The sequence below is a fragment of the Perognathus longimembris genome, chromosome 1 (assembly GCF_023159225.1).
Source record: "Perognathus longimembris pacificus isolate PPM17 chromosome 1, ASM2315922v1, whole genome shotgun sequence".
In the NCBI taxonomy this organism is placed as follows: domain Eukaryota; kingdom Metazoa; phylum Chordata; class Mammalia; order Rodentia; family Heteromyidae; genus Perognathus; species Perognathus longimembris.
Genome location: NC_063161.1, coordinates 38,717,463 through 38,730,559, shown reverse-complemented (window position 1 = coordinate 38,730,559; position 13,097 = coordinate 38,717,463). Strand labels below are relative to the sequence as shown.

At 40.0% G+C, this 13,097-nt stretch overlaps 1 protein-coding gene across 2 annotated transcripts in view; it reads left to right on the top strand.

Moving 5' to 3' along the window:
• The first annotated feature begins 5,217 nt into the window (after positions 1 to 5,217).
• Irak3 (interleukin 1 receptor associated kinase 3) overlaps positions 5,218 to 13,097 on the top strand; it is a 38,925-nt gene continuing 31,045 nt past the window's right edge. For both annotated transcript variants that reach the window (XR_007212970.1, XM_048360175.1), the window contains exons 1-2: positions 5,218 to 5,666; positions 12,557 to 12,739. Coding sequence is in view for 1 of the 2 variants with exons in the window: in XM_048360175.1 (XP_048216132.1) it covers positions 5,528 to 5,666; positions 12,557 to 12,739 (322 nt within the window). In the remaining variant the exon portion in view is untranslated. The remainder of the gene's footprint in view (positions 5,667 to 12,556; positions 12,740 to 13,097) is intronic.

Sequence of the window (13,097 nt, the reverse complement as noted above, 5' to 3'; positions counted from 1 at the left end):
AACCAAGCTTTTTTTTCTTGCATTTTAAACAAGAATTCTCTTGTTCTTATTTTGCCCTGGGCCCCATAAATAACCTAACTTGCCCTGGTAGTATAAAATGAAGCAATCCCCCTGGAAAATTGTTTCACGGCATCTCCTAAAGTCAAACATACACTGCCAGTTCTATAACTGTGCATGTCCACTCCTAGGTAGAATATGTGCCCAACAGAAACACATGTATATATGCTTACAAAAGTTACATTCAATCGTACATATAATAGCATTACTTACTAAGGCTAGAAAGAAACCACACTATTATCAAAACAATGGATAAATTGTGGTGTGTTCACGTAATTGTACATTTTATATAGTGAATACAAACAAATAACCAGTGAGCCTAGCAACGAAAACTTCATAAGCCAGGCTGAGGAAAAGAAAGCATATGTAAATGATACCATCCATGCAATACTATGGTAAAATTGAAATCAAATGAAAATTAATTCCATAGTGTAGTTATGAGGAAGTTGTTATTCTCTGGGAAGGAGATATGAATAATATCAAGAGGAAATATTTAGAAAGGACTTTTGGAGTTGGGTGTGGTGGCACACATCTGTCATCTACCTACGCAGAAGGTATAAATAGGATTGCAGTAGAGGGTGACATAAGGTATAGAGAGAGCCTTTATCTGAAAGCCAGAGCAAAAAGGGCTAGGGGTGTATGTCCAAGCAGTAAAGCACCTGCCCTAAGTTCAAACTCAGAACCGTTTTTTAAAAGTTGGGATTCTCGGGGCTGGGGATATAGCCTAGTGGCAAGAGTGCCTGCCTCGGATACACGAGGCCCTAGGTTCGATTCCCCAGCACCACATATACAGAAAACGGCCAGAAGCGGCGCTGTGGCTCAAGTGGCAGAGTGCTAGCCTTGAGCGGGAAGAAGCCAGGGACAGTGCTCAGGCCCTGAGTCCAAGGCCCAGGACTGGCAAAAAAAAAAAAAAAAAAAAAAAAAAAAGTTGGGATTCTCGTAATGTTTTGTTACCTGAGTGTGTGTACTCAATTTGTGATAAGGTTACAAGATCTTTATACCTAGAATTTGCATGCTATTTTGTGTATTAAACCTCAATTTAAACATTATTTTGTAATTGAGAAAATATTCTACTTCCTCTTGATTTAGATAAGTTATATTGTGATATGACTTAGAGGCATGGAATCCAATAACTTCAAGTCCTACTGTCTGTGTACTAATTTTAAAACTGCAATTTTAAGGAAAGTGTTTTATAAATAAAAATAATTCATGTAAAATAAATTTGAGAGGGTTAGGAATTTAGCTCAGTGGAAGGGCACTTGAGTTCAGTCCTCAGCATCAGAAAACAAAATTAAACAAATAAATAAAATGTGAAATAATAAAGTAACATGAATAAAATAAAAAATTTAGTGGGATTTTTCTAATAGTTAATACTACAGAATTGTCCAGATAAGCCCTGAGAAAAGGCTTGTTTAGGTTTTCAAACATAAATACACTAAATCTTTCCATGTACAAAATTGCTATTGTCTTCATTACCAAAAAACCAAAATAATTAAAGCTTTTAATTTTCTTTCATGATTTCAGAATAATGATCCAGGCATTGTGGCCATGCCTATAATCCTAGCTACTTGAGAGGTAGAGTTTGGGAGGATTGTAGTGTGAGGCCATCCCAGGCAAAACAAATCCATGAGCCCATATCTCAACCAATTAAAAGCTGTGTGTAGTGTATGCCTGTTATTGTTGCTCCACAGGGAGCATAGTAAGGAGGATAGTATTCAGGCCATACATGTGAGACCCTATTTAAAAACTAGCTGGCTGCTGGTATCTCCCTCCTGTAATCCTACTTGAGAGGCTATGATCAGGATTATAGTTCAAGGGGAGAAAGGTTTTGAGAAACTGTCTCAATGGCAAGAAGCTAGATGTGTTAGCATGTTCCTGTCATCTTACTAAGGATGAGAAGATTATTGCAGGCTGATCAAGGCTCAGGATTGCATCCAAATGGCAAGCAAGACCCTATCTCAAAAATAACCAATGAAAACCAAGGCTGGATGTATGGCTTAAGTGGTATAGCACCAGCCTGGCCAGCATGGGGCCCTGAACTCAAACCACAGTACCACAATAAAAAGAAAGGAAAGGCTGGGGATATAGCCTAGTGGCAAGAGTGCCTGCCTCGGATACACGAGGCCCTGGGTTCGATTCCCCAGCACCACATATACAGAAAACGGCCAGAAGCGGCGCTGTGGCTCAAGTGGCAGAGTGCTAGCCTTGAGCAGGAAGAAGCCAGGGACAGTGCTCAGGCCCAGAGTCCAAGGCCCAGGACTGGCCAAAAAAAAAAAAAAAAAAAAAAAAGAAAGGAAAAAAAATCTCAGAAAAATGGTATAAACTCAGTACAAGAGAACATGAGGAACTACAGCATTATGAAGAGCCAAAGGATGTGAATAAGTAATTACCAACTCTTGTTAAGGTACAGGTTTGGAAGCCTAATAATGTAACAGAATTTCCCATGTGCAGAATGTTTGTTGTAGACTGAATGTTTATTCTCCTTTGCTGCCTTTGCCCAGCCCATATTCAGATGTTGAAACTCTAGTCCTTAACTCAGTGTCAATGGCGGTATTTGGAAATGGAGCCTCTAAAGAAGTAATCCAGGCTAACTGAGGGCCTTCCTTTCTAGCTATCAGGTGAGCATCGCTCCCTACCACACTCCCACTACAGTGTACTGCCTTGTCACAAGCTAAAAAGCATTGGGAACAAGCAGCTCTAGACCAAACCCACTGAAGCCATGAGTCAAAATACATCTTCCTTTTAAGTTGGTTATGTTAGATCATCTGTCACAGGGACAGAATTACATACTTACTGATGGGTGTCCTAGTTCATCTCTACTTTTATGTGAGCCTCCCCTGTTCTAGAAATTCAAATTCTACCTGATGTAGTCCTTAATAATATTTTCTTTCCTGTGGTAACCAACATATTTGAATGGTTCCTTAAAACATAGGGAACGTATGGAAACAGCCCAGATGTCCTACAATAGATGAGTGGGTAAAAAAATACGGTACCTAGGGCTGGGAATGTGGCTCAGTAGTAGAGTGCTTGCCTAGTATGCATGAAACCCTGCATTGGAATCCTCAGCACCACATAAATAGAAAGAGCTGGAAATGGTTCTGTGGCTCAAGAGGTACAGTTTCAGCCTGGAGCAAAAAGAAACCAGGGACAGTGCTCAGGTCCTGGGATCCCAAGCTCTAGGACTGGCAAAAAAAAAAAAAAAATGGTACCTAAACACAATGGAATTTTACACAACTGTTAGAAAGAATAACATTATGTCATTTGCAGGAAAAATGGATGGACCTAGAAGAAATCATGTTAAGTGAAGTAAGCCAGGCTCCAAGAAACAAGTAACACGTTTTCTCCCATATGCAGAAACTAGACCTAAAATACACTAGAATGTGATAAATTATATAGGACTCTAAGCATTAACACACAGTGAAACCAAGGGAAGATCCTCTTGGATGGGGAGGAAAAAAACACAAAGGACCAATGCCTATGTACCCCTGAAATAATACTTATTGAAATGAACCCCAGGAAATGGACAAAAGACATAGAGAACTGTGTACGCATGTATAGTTTTACAGCAAAAGCTCAGTTGTGTGAATGAAGAATACTCAAAACTTTTGCCCAAACAGTATATGCTTTACCAATTTTCAGTTAAGTTTTGATGGAATCCAACTTCTGGAATTTTTGGGTAAGGAGGCTAAATACCCACATACCATTACTGCTGATCTCTAGGGGGAGCTAATCACAAACAGTAAGGTCTGAAATGTTTAAACATTCTTTCAGGTGCTGCCTCATGCCCATTCTTCCAGGATTTAAACTGAGATTTGTGTCACCATTACTGAAGTATCTGTCTTTCTACCATGCTTATGGTGGTATATTACAGTATGCTACAGTGGAATATTTCAAATCAATGCTTTATTCCTAAACCCCCTTGCTAAAAACAACAGGAAGCTATTGCAAAGCACTTTGGGGGGGGGGGGGTTGTCGGTTGTGGGGCCTGAACTCTGGGCCTGCCTGGGCACTGTCCCTGAGCTCTTCAGCTCAAGGCTAGTGCTCTATCACTTGAGCCATAGCAACACTTCCAGTTTTCTGGTTAGTTGGAGAGAAGTGCCTCACAGAGTTTCCTTCCCTGGCTGACTTTGAACGGTCATCCTGAGTAGCTAAGATTTCAGGAGTGAACCACTGGTGCCCTGCTCTGCAAAGCACTTTGAGGAAGGAAAACGTGCTGAAGTTTCATCAGGGAGCGCAATGTGGAAGTTTCATCAAAGAATTACAAGAAGAGTATGGTAAAACTGAGCAGCTGTGTGAGGAGGAACTATTTTCAGAAGAAAGGACATACAATTTTCCTGATTTGATCTTTTTCTCTTGTTGATGTCTACATCCATCTTTTCCAGCAGTCACCCTATGTATGCACATTTTTGACTACTGAAATTCCAAGAGTTGGGAGGAAAATAAGACAAAAAGTTTGGAGTGGTTGTTTTCAGTTGAGTGAAAAGGGACATGAGTAGTTATTTTCTTCTTTCATTTTTTTCTGTGTTTCTGTGTTACTCGGTGAACCTGCATCTCTTTTTTTTTAAAAAAATTATTGTTATTATAAAGGTGATGTACAGAGGGGTTACAGTTAACATAAGTTATGTAAAGAGCACATTTCTTTTTGGACAATGTCACCCCTTCCCTTGCTCTCTCCCAATTTTTCCCTCCCATCCTCACCCACAAGTTCTGTAGTTCATTTTCAACAGTGTCCAGTGATTACCATTGTTGCATTCGTTCACCCTTTGTCTCTCCATTTTCTGTGTCTCCCCTTACATCTCTTTTATAGCAGAATTAAATGACATCATTTTTTTTTCTTTCTTGCCTGTATGGGGTTTAAACTTAGGGCCCTGGATGCTGTTCCTCACACTTTGTTTTTGCTCAAGGCTGGCACTCTACCCCTACACTACCACCTCTGGCATTTTGGTGATTAATCGGACATAAGAGTCTCAGGAACTCTCCTGTCCGGGCTAGCTACAAACCAACCGTGATTATCAAATCTCAACCTTCTGGGTAGCTAGGATTACAGGCTTGAGTCACCCGCCACGGACTGAATTCAACTTTTCTAAGTCTTTGCGATGATCTCATAGTCAAAGCAGCCCAGAAGACAGCTCATCCTAGGGCAGGCAGAGGTGATGGTAGGTGCACCTTGGCTGCTGTCCCGGCCTTTCAACTCTTTGGCTGCTCGTCCTCAGCCCAGAGGACTGAAAGGGAGGAAGGCAGAGCCAGGGGTAGAGGCCCCATCGCCAGGGTAGAGGTCCAGGGAACATCTCCCTGGAGCCGCGCCCTGTGTCACGAGAGGACCGCCCCTTCCAGGCGCTGGGCGCGGCGCGCTCGGAGGTCCTGGCAATTGTGGTGGCAGGAGGAGTTCCGCGGTTGTGTAAGGGCATCTCGCGGTCCTGACCCTGGAGAGGCCTGGGCTCAACTTCCTGCATCCCAGGGGAGCTTGGCCATGGCTGGGCGCTGCGGGAGCCGCGGTGCGCCCGCGCTCTCGGCGCGCACGTTCCTCTTCGACCTGCCGCCCGCGCTGCTGGGCCAGCTGTGCGGGGTCCTGGACAGCTGCGATGGCGCTCTGGGCTGGCGCGGCCTGGGTGAGTGAGCGCCTGCCCTGTTCCTCGTCTCCCAATTCCGGGTTCCTCACCTCCCGATCCCGGGTCCCTGCCTGATCCACTGCGGGCAATCGCCCGCAGTGGCCAGCGCTGGGGAACGTCAGATCCTCTCGCGTCTAAACTAGGATGTTTGTAAACCTTCCCTGCAGCCGTAGTTGAGCAAAATGAAAAGAAGAACGCGTGTAGCATGAAAACTTGTTATCGCAAGATCGCCGCAGAACACAATTTCTAAGCATTTGTAGAACTTTAAGATGTTTGTCATGTGGTGTTTTCAAGGCACTCCCCCCTCAAATTAACTACATTTAAGGGAAATGCTAAAGTAAATTACACTTTGTAGTGAACGTGACTCCCGGGTTTTCTTTATTAAATATATATTGTTTATATACCAAACCAAATGGAATGAAAGGGCTAAAGAACAGCCTTTATTTGAATCTCAAAACTGTCTTCAAAACTCTATTCGAAGCAGACACTGGAAAGTTGAGTGACTAAACTGCTAGAGTGTTGAGTGTAATCATCAAACAAATTGAGTGACTAAACTGCTAGAGTGTTGAATGTAATCATCAAACAGTTCACTTTTTTTTTTAATGTGTGTAAGTGCCAGTTCTGGGTTTTGAATTCAGGGTCAAGGCAGGTGCCCTACCTAATGTGAATTGCAAGTAAACAAAAGTATGTCAGAATAGTTTTAATTGTCAGAAACAGTGATGGGGGGCAAAAAAAATCAGTTGATCTATGAGGAGAAACTGTTCTTCATTTTTTTGACAAACAATATGACCACACTTTCTGGAACTGTAGCATGAGCTTATAGTTACATGAAAGTTGTGTGTGTGTGTGTGTATACATATATATATATATATGCTGTGAGCACTATAATTTTAAGATAATTTTATTGTTTATTATTAAGGTGTGAGACAGAGAGGTTTCTGTTTCGTAAGTCAGGTAATGAGTACATTTCTCTTTGAACAATGTCACCCTTTCCTTAACTTTCTCCCACTTTCCCTCTCCTGTCTGGGCTCATAAGTTGCACAGTTCATTTTCCACATAGTGTCTACTGAGCCCCAAGACTCAGCACTACAATTTTAAAATTATGGCCCTTCAGTATAAAATTTCAGAAAAAAAAGTATTTGACTGATTTCTGGAAAGCACAAATTTCCAGCATCCTGAGGGAGAATGATGAAAAGTGTGATATCAATCAAGATGCACTGTACTTATAAATTGATTTGTTGAGTGGTAACTCCTATGTACAACTACTTAAAGATAATAAAATATAACTTCAAAAAGACAAACAAGAGCTAAGATTCCTCTCCCCCACCCTCCAATAGATTATTTTGAGCTAGACGATGGATGATATAAACAACATTTATACCTACAGCTTTTCCAGAGTTACTAATAGATTTACTGAAGTTAATAATTTTACTCTGAAATTTCTAGCTTGTCTCTTTCTCTGAGTGTCACCATCATCCATCTATTTGCCTTCATGATGGAGGTCTCCAATGTAACATTCCAGAAAAGTCTCTTCCCTTAAAGTTTTCCAACTTCAGTTCATGGCAACCCTCCCTTCGAATTATTTCAACCAAAACATTAGTCTTTTGTGACTTTTCATTTTTGTTCACAAACCACATCCTGTGTCTCAGCAATTGATGTTGTTTAGTCTGTCTTTAGAATCTAACATCTAACCACTTCTTACCACCATCACCACAGCCATCCTCATCCAAACCACAGTCAGATCTCACTTAGACTAGTTTATCCCCTAACCAGTATCCTTGGTAGTACTCTCACCTTGCCTGATAAGTCTTATTCCAATTCACTGAGCCTGTTAAACCTGCAAAGCATATGATGTGATTACTCTATTAAGAGTCCTCTGGCAAGTTCCCATTTCACATAAAGTAAATATTGAAGTCCACCATAGCTTCTTTCACTTCCTTTCCTGTATTTGCTTGACTCCAACCACATTAGCATCTTTGTTCCTTGAACACGCAAGGGTGTATTTTCCTGCAGGTAACCTTAAGGCTCCTGTCCTCACATGCTTCCTGTTTTTCTTAACTATTACCTTCCTGACTGCTTTTTAAAAATTCATTCATCCTCCTCCCTTAGGTTCCTTTGCTTTAATCTTTATTCCTTATTACCTCGCAAATCCTTCAAATCCATTTGTTTATTGGCCATATAAAAATAAGCTTTCTGTGATAGTTTGTCTTGATGGTCTACTTGACTGGACTGAGAGATTAGTAAAGCACACACCTAGGTGTGACTATGAGGGTGATTCTATGTATGATTAACTAAGCAGGAGATGACATGCTCTGAATATCCTATAGATAGATGAGGTCCCAGATGGAATAAAAGAGGGGAGAGAAAGCTTGCCAACACAGTCATTGTCTCTCTGCTCCCTGGCCCCTATGAGGTGAGCTGCTTTGCTTGACTATGCCCTCCCTGTTTGATGGACTGAATCCTCTGAAACTGTCCTCCCTTAAATAATTTTGGCCAAGTATTTTGTGATAGCATATCATCAATATGACTGGCATACTTAATGCAAACAGGGATTTTTTTTTTTTTTGCCAATCCTGGGGCTTGAATTCAGGGCCTGAGCACTGTCCCTGGCTTCTTTTTGCACAAGGCTAGCACTCTACCACTTGAGCCACAGCACTACTTCTGACTTTTTCTGTTTATGTGGTGCTGAGGAATCGAACCCAGAACTTCATGAATGGAAGGCAAGCACTCTACCACTAAGCCATATTCCCAGCCCAAGGATATTTTTATTTGCCTTGTTTCAAACAGATTTTCCTAACATCTAAAATTATACTTGAGACAGAGCAAGCATTCATTAAATATCATGTTTTGAATGAACTAATTGATCAACAGATACCTGTTAAACATCCAAATTTCCAAGAAAGCACTATGCTAGATAAAATATCTTAGTTCTTACTTGAGAGGCTTTTCCAATTTAGTGTAGAAAACATATCTATGTGAATAAGAAAAATATGTAGAAAATAGTATTGAACATCTCTAGGTATGAAATTACACAGTTTCTGAAGCTACGGATGAGTACTGGTATTGAGGGTAAGCTGTTCTAGAATTCTCTCCCTGAGATACTGTTAGATACTTACCTGGGTCAGAACTGAGAGAGAAGGACAGATGTAAGAACATCAGATAAAGCATATGTGGATGCTCTCCTACCTTCCTCCGTTGCTAAACAATATGAATCCTGTGAGAATATGGTGTAAAAAGTATGAGGAGCTTAAGAATTGAGGTGTTACTTCTTCTAAAATATATTTACTGCTGGATTTTAATGCTTACATTAAAGCATTCAAGAAACAGAGTGAATATGCTTTTGGGTTTTGTTTTACTTCTTTGGAGTTAAAAATACACTTAATCTGAAAGATTAATTTAAAATTTGAGTAATTTCTGCATGTGTACTTTATATGGAGAAAGAAGAGATTCATCTTACATATCCCAGTTGTGTTATCTAAAGACAAACTTTGCAAGAATGTTGTCTTCATATCCTAGGGTTATATGCAAACACAAAGATTCCAAATAGAGGTGTGTTGCATTATTCTGAAAAACCCCTTCAGAGACAGATTTGCATATAGAGACATGATTTCTACCACTGAATTCCCCAGTGGTTAGCACTACCTCATCAGATCTGCAGTCTCAAAACAGCCTCCAGGAACCTCAGATCATCCAGCAACACTTATGAAGCAATCCTTATCTGCCAGTGAATCAATTTCTTAACTTCTCAAGCCATCGTTTTGGTTTATATTATATCAAGATGCCTTTCAGCAAATGATTTACCTTGCAATCATTGGCTTTTAACCATATTTATCCACAGCTTATTTTTCTTAATTTACCTTTTCAATTTAAAATATTCCTGACTTTCACAATACAATTAGTGGGAGCTTTGGTCTTTATTTTTAATATGATTTGTACTGTGCATAAGCAAAGCTTTTTATTCTCAAAGAGAATAAGCAAGGGTTGGAGAAAACTGTGGCTATTGAATGTAAGAATGTAATTAACATGTCACCATTTGCATTCTTGTTGCCTCAAATTGGAATTGTTGCTTTATAGAATTTGGTCTAAATGAATTATACATTTTATGAACACTAATAATGCTCTTTAATGGTGTTTCTATTCAGAATACATCATCCTTGGGGAAAAGCTATTAAGGTTGCCCCATGAATCATCAGAGAAAGAGAAAATATATTTCATTTCTAGTCTTGGAAGCTGTGCATGCAGGCAGGCAGAATTCATTTTCACTGAGTCCTGACCAGTTTTGCACCATGAACTTAGGCTATTCAAAAAATGCCTTTTTACCTAATCTAGTTTTCCTTAAGTTTTAATGTAAACTTGTTCACCTTTGCCCCAGTCAATGTTAGGGAATTAAAATGCCCAGCTCTCTTGAAATCTGTTTGTTCATGTTTGACTGAAAGTCTGAGCTCTGTGCTTGAAGAAGCAGTTTCTCTGCCAAGCCAACAGGATGGGGAAGCCCAGGGTCATGGCCTGGTGTACTTTTAAAAGGGAAATTGGAAAGAAAGAAAAAGAAATTTGGCCAATGGGACAGTGTGAGGAAAATGACATCCTTTGGGAATTGGAAAGTTAACCCTGCATTTCTTTCATAGTTCTAAACTCTTCTTTTTCCACTGTGAGCATTGCATAAACTATTTGTCCCTCTTTCTGTGTAAGTATCATATATAAAACTCCTGCAGAGATTACTACCGACTAGGTCATGCAAAAAGAGAAACAAAAGTGGAGCTGCCAACTTTGTATCACTTTATAGAAATCTAAGATTAGTCCCCTAACCTCAGGACCTCTGTTCCTCCTTTAGCAAATGTGTATGGAACATTTGTCTCTGGAGACCTAAAGGTAAACATAGGGGGATTGTACTATTTGACACAAGCATGTGCCCTTTCCTTTGCTCCCTCATGGATGCTGTTGTTGTTGTTGTGATACTGGGGCTTGGACTCAGGACCTCAAACTCTCACTTTGCCTTTTCAGCCCAGCACTGACACTCTACCTCTTGCGCCACACTTCCACTTCCTTTTTTTACTGGTTTACTTGAAACTAAGAGTGTCAGATTTGCCTTCTTTCTGTCTTCAAGCATGATCCTCAGAAGTCAGCCTTCTGAGTAGCTAGGATTACAGGTGTGAGCCACCAGCACCCAACCCTTGTGTACGCTTTACTGTTCCTGAAACAGTCCTCTATCTGATAGGCCTTCTCCTCTGCCTCAGCCTGCCTTAACTTTGCATCAATCCATGTCTGTTGCAAGGTCAATTGAAGTCTGGCCATGCTTCCTGTTCTCTCTCTGACTATACTAACCTACTAAAACATCTTCTTCTTCAACCTCTGTGAAATCATGCTCCTGAGTTCAAATCATGTACCTAGTTCAAAGGCTCAAAGTATAAAGGAAATGAACTTATTTTAAAAGGCAAAGCCTATTGTATGACGCAAATGTTATCACTTTATATGGCACATTATTAGCAAGTACTAGCCAATTAATTTCCTCATAGAATTGGAACCTAACTAAATTTTGCCTTTGCTAAAATGGGATATATCTTCAATATTTTGCATTGTTATATTGCAATGTTTGTTTTTAGAAGGATAACTGTTTTTAAAAATGGAGTGTGTGGGCTGGGAATGTGGCTTAGTGGTAGAGTGCTTGGCTAGCATGCATGAAGCCCTGGATCCGATTCCTTAGTACCACATATAAAGAAAAAGCCAGAAATGGTGCTGTGACTCAAGTGGTAGAGTGCTAGCCTTGAGCAAAAAGAAGCCAGGGACAGTGCTCAGGCCCTGAGTCCAAGCCCCAGGACTGGCCCCCCCAAAAAAATTGGTGTGTGTGTGCGTGTGTGTGTGTGTGTGTGTGTGTGTGTGTGTGTTGTATGTTGAGGATCAAACTCAAAATGTTGGACAAATTGAGTGAACACTCTGACAGTGAGCTATACCGCAGACTGAAGGAATTTTCAAGCCAGGATTCATATAATTATTAGGCTGAGGAAGAATAACCAAGTTTATGATAGATATTAAGTAGAACAGCTTCATGGATATTTATTCATGAGATTAAGGCTATAGTTGCCTTATATTGCAGTGTAGGCAGAGCCACCACTAAACACTTATGGGGTTATTCCATATCCTCAAAGTAGCTTTCCCTATATATTTATTACTTATATAGAGAGAAAGGTAATTTTACATCAAAGGAATCTTGCGTGCACCACTTCAACCAAGCAATCCAGATAAACATGCTATTTATATGGAAATACATATCACAAACCTTGAGTGTCAAACACTGAAATGGACACAGAATCTCTCCATTGTCCTGAAAGATAAGGCAAGACCGAGGAATCATCACAGATTGGAGGAAATTTGGAAGAAGTGATGCACGCAATGAGGGAAACTCAAAAGGAACCGAAAACAGAAAAGCTCACAATGCAACAAGTAGTGGATAGACTAAAATCTACAGTTTTGTTATTACTAACTGATTATTTTACTGTAGCTTTTCATGGAGGGTGGATGATGAACATCTATTAAATTAGCTCAGATTTAAAGTCAGAAATAGCTGGGTGTTGGTGGCTTATGTCTAACATTTGAGAGGCTAAGATCTGAGTAACATGGTGCACAAACAACTCAGGCAGAAAAGACCACGACACTCTTATCTCCAGGGACCACCAAAAAGCAGTAAGTGGAGGTATGGCTCAGTGATAAAGCACTAACTATGAGCAAAAAAGAAAAAGTGAAGTAAGAGTGCAAGGCTCCGAGTTCAAGCCCCAATCCTGGCACAAAGTAAAAACATTCATATATAAAATGAAATAAAATATACATGGTAACAAAACCAAGTAATTCAGTAAGATTAAACCATCCTTTGATTCTTTCAATTGCACTTTCCACAGCGGAGCGACTTTCAGACAGCTGGCTGGATGTTCGTCATATTGAAAAATATGTAGACCAAGGTAAAAGTGGAACAAGAGAATTACTATGGTCCTGGGCACAAAAAAACAAGACAATCGGTGACCTTTTACAGATTCTCCAAGAGATGGGACATCACCGAGCTATTCATTTAATCACAAGCCATGGTAAACACATTATTTATTACAATATGGCTCTCAGCCCTTTCTATAGGAATTGTACTTCCTAAGTAGTAATATTTTGTACTATATGTCAGTGATTTCTGAACTTTGCTTTTATATGCAGATGCTTTTGTAGTTTTACATTTGAGTGTATGTGATATTTTTTCCCTTTATTGCCTAATTTGTACAACATATTCCTTTCTGCAACTTTATAGTTTTGGTATTTCAACTTTTGCTTACCCAAGTATGAAATTTTTAATTTAGGTAAAATAAACATAATGCTATACCCTTCATTTTACTATGATTTGAAGTTAGTAGTATGGTTGGATCTTCTTTTAGTTCAGGTACCATCTCCAGAATAAAT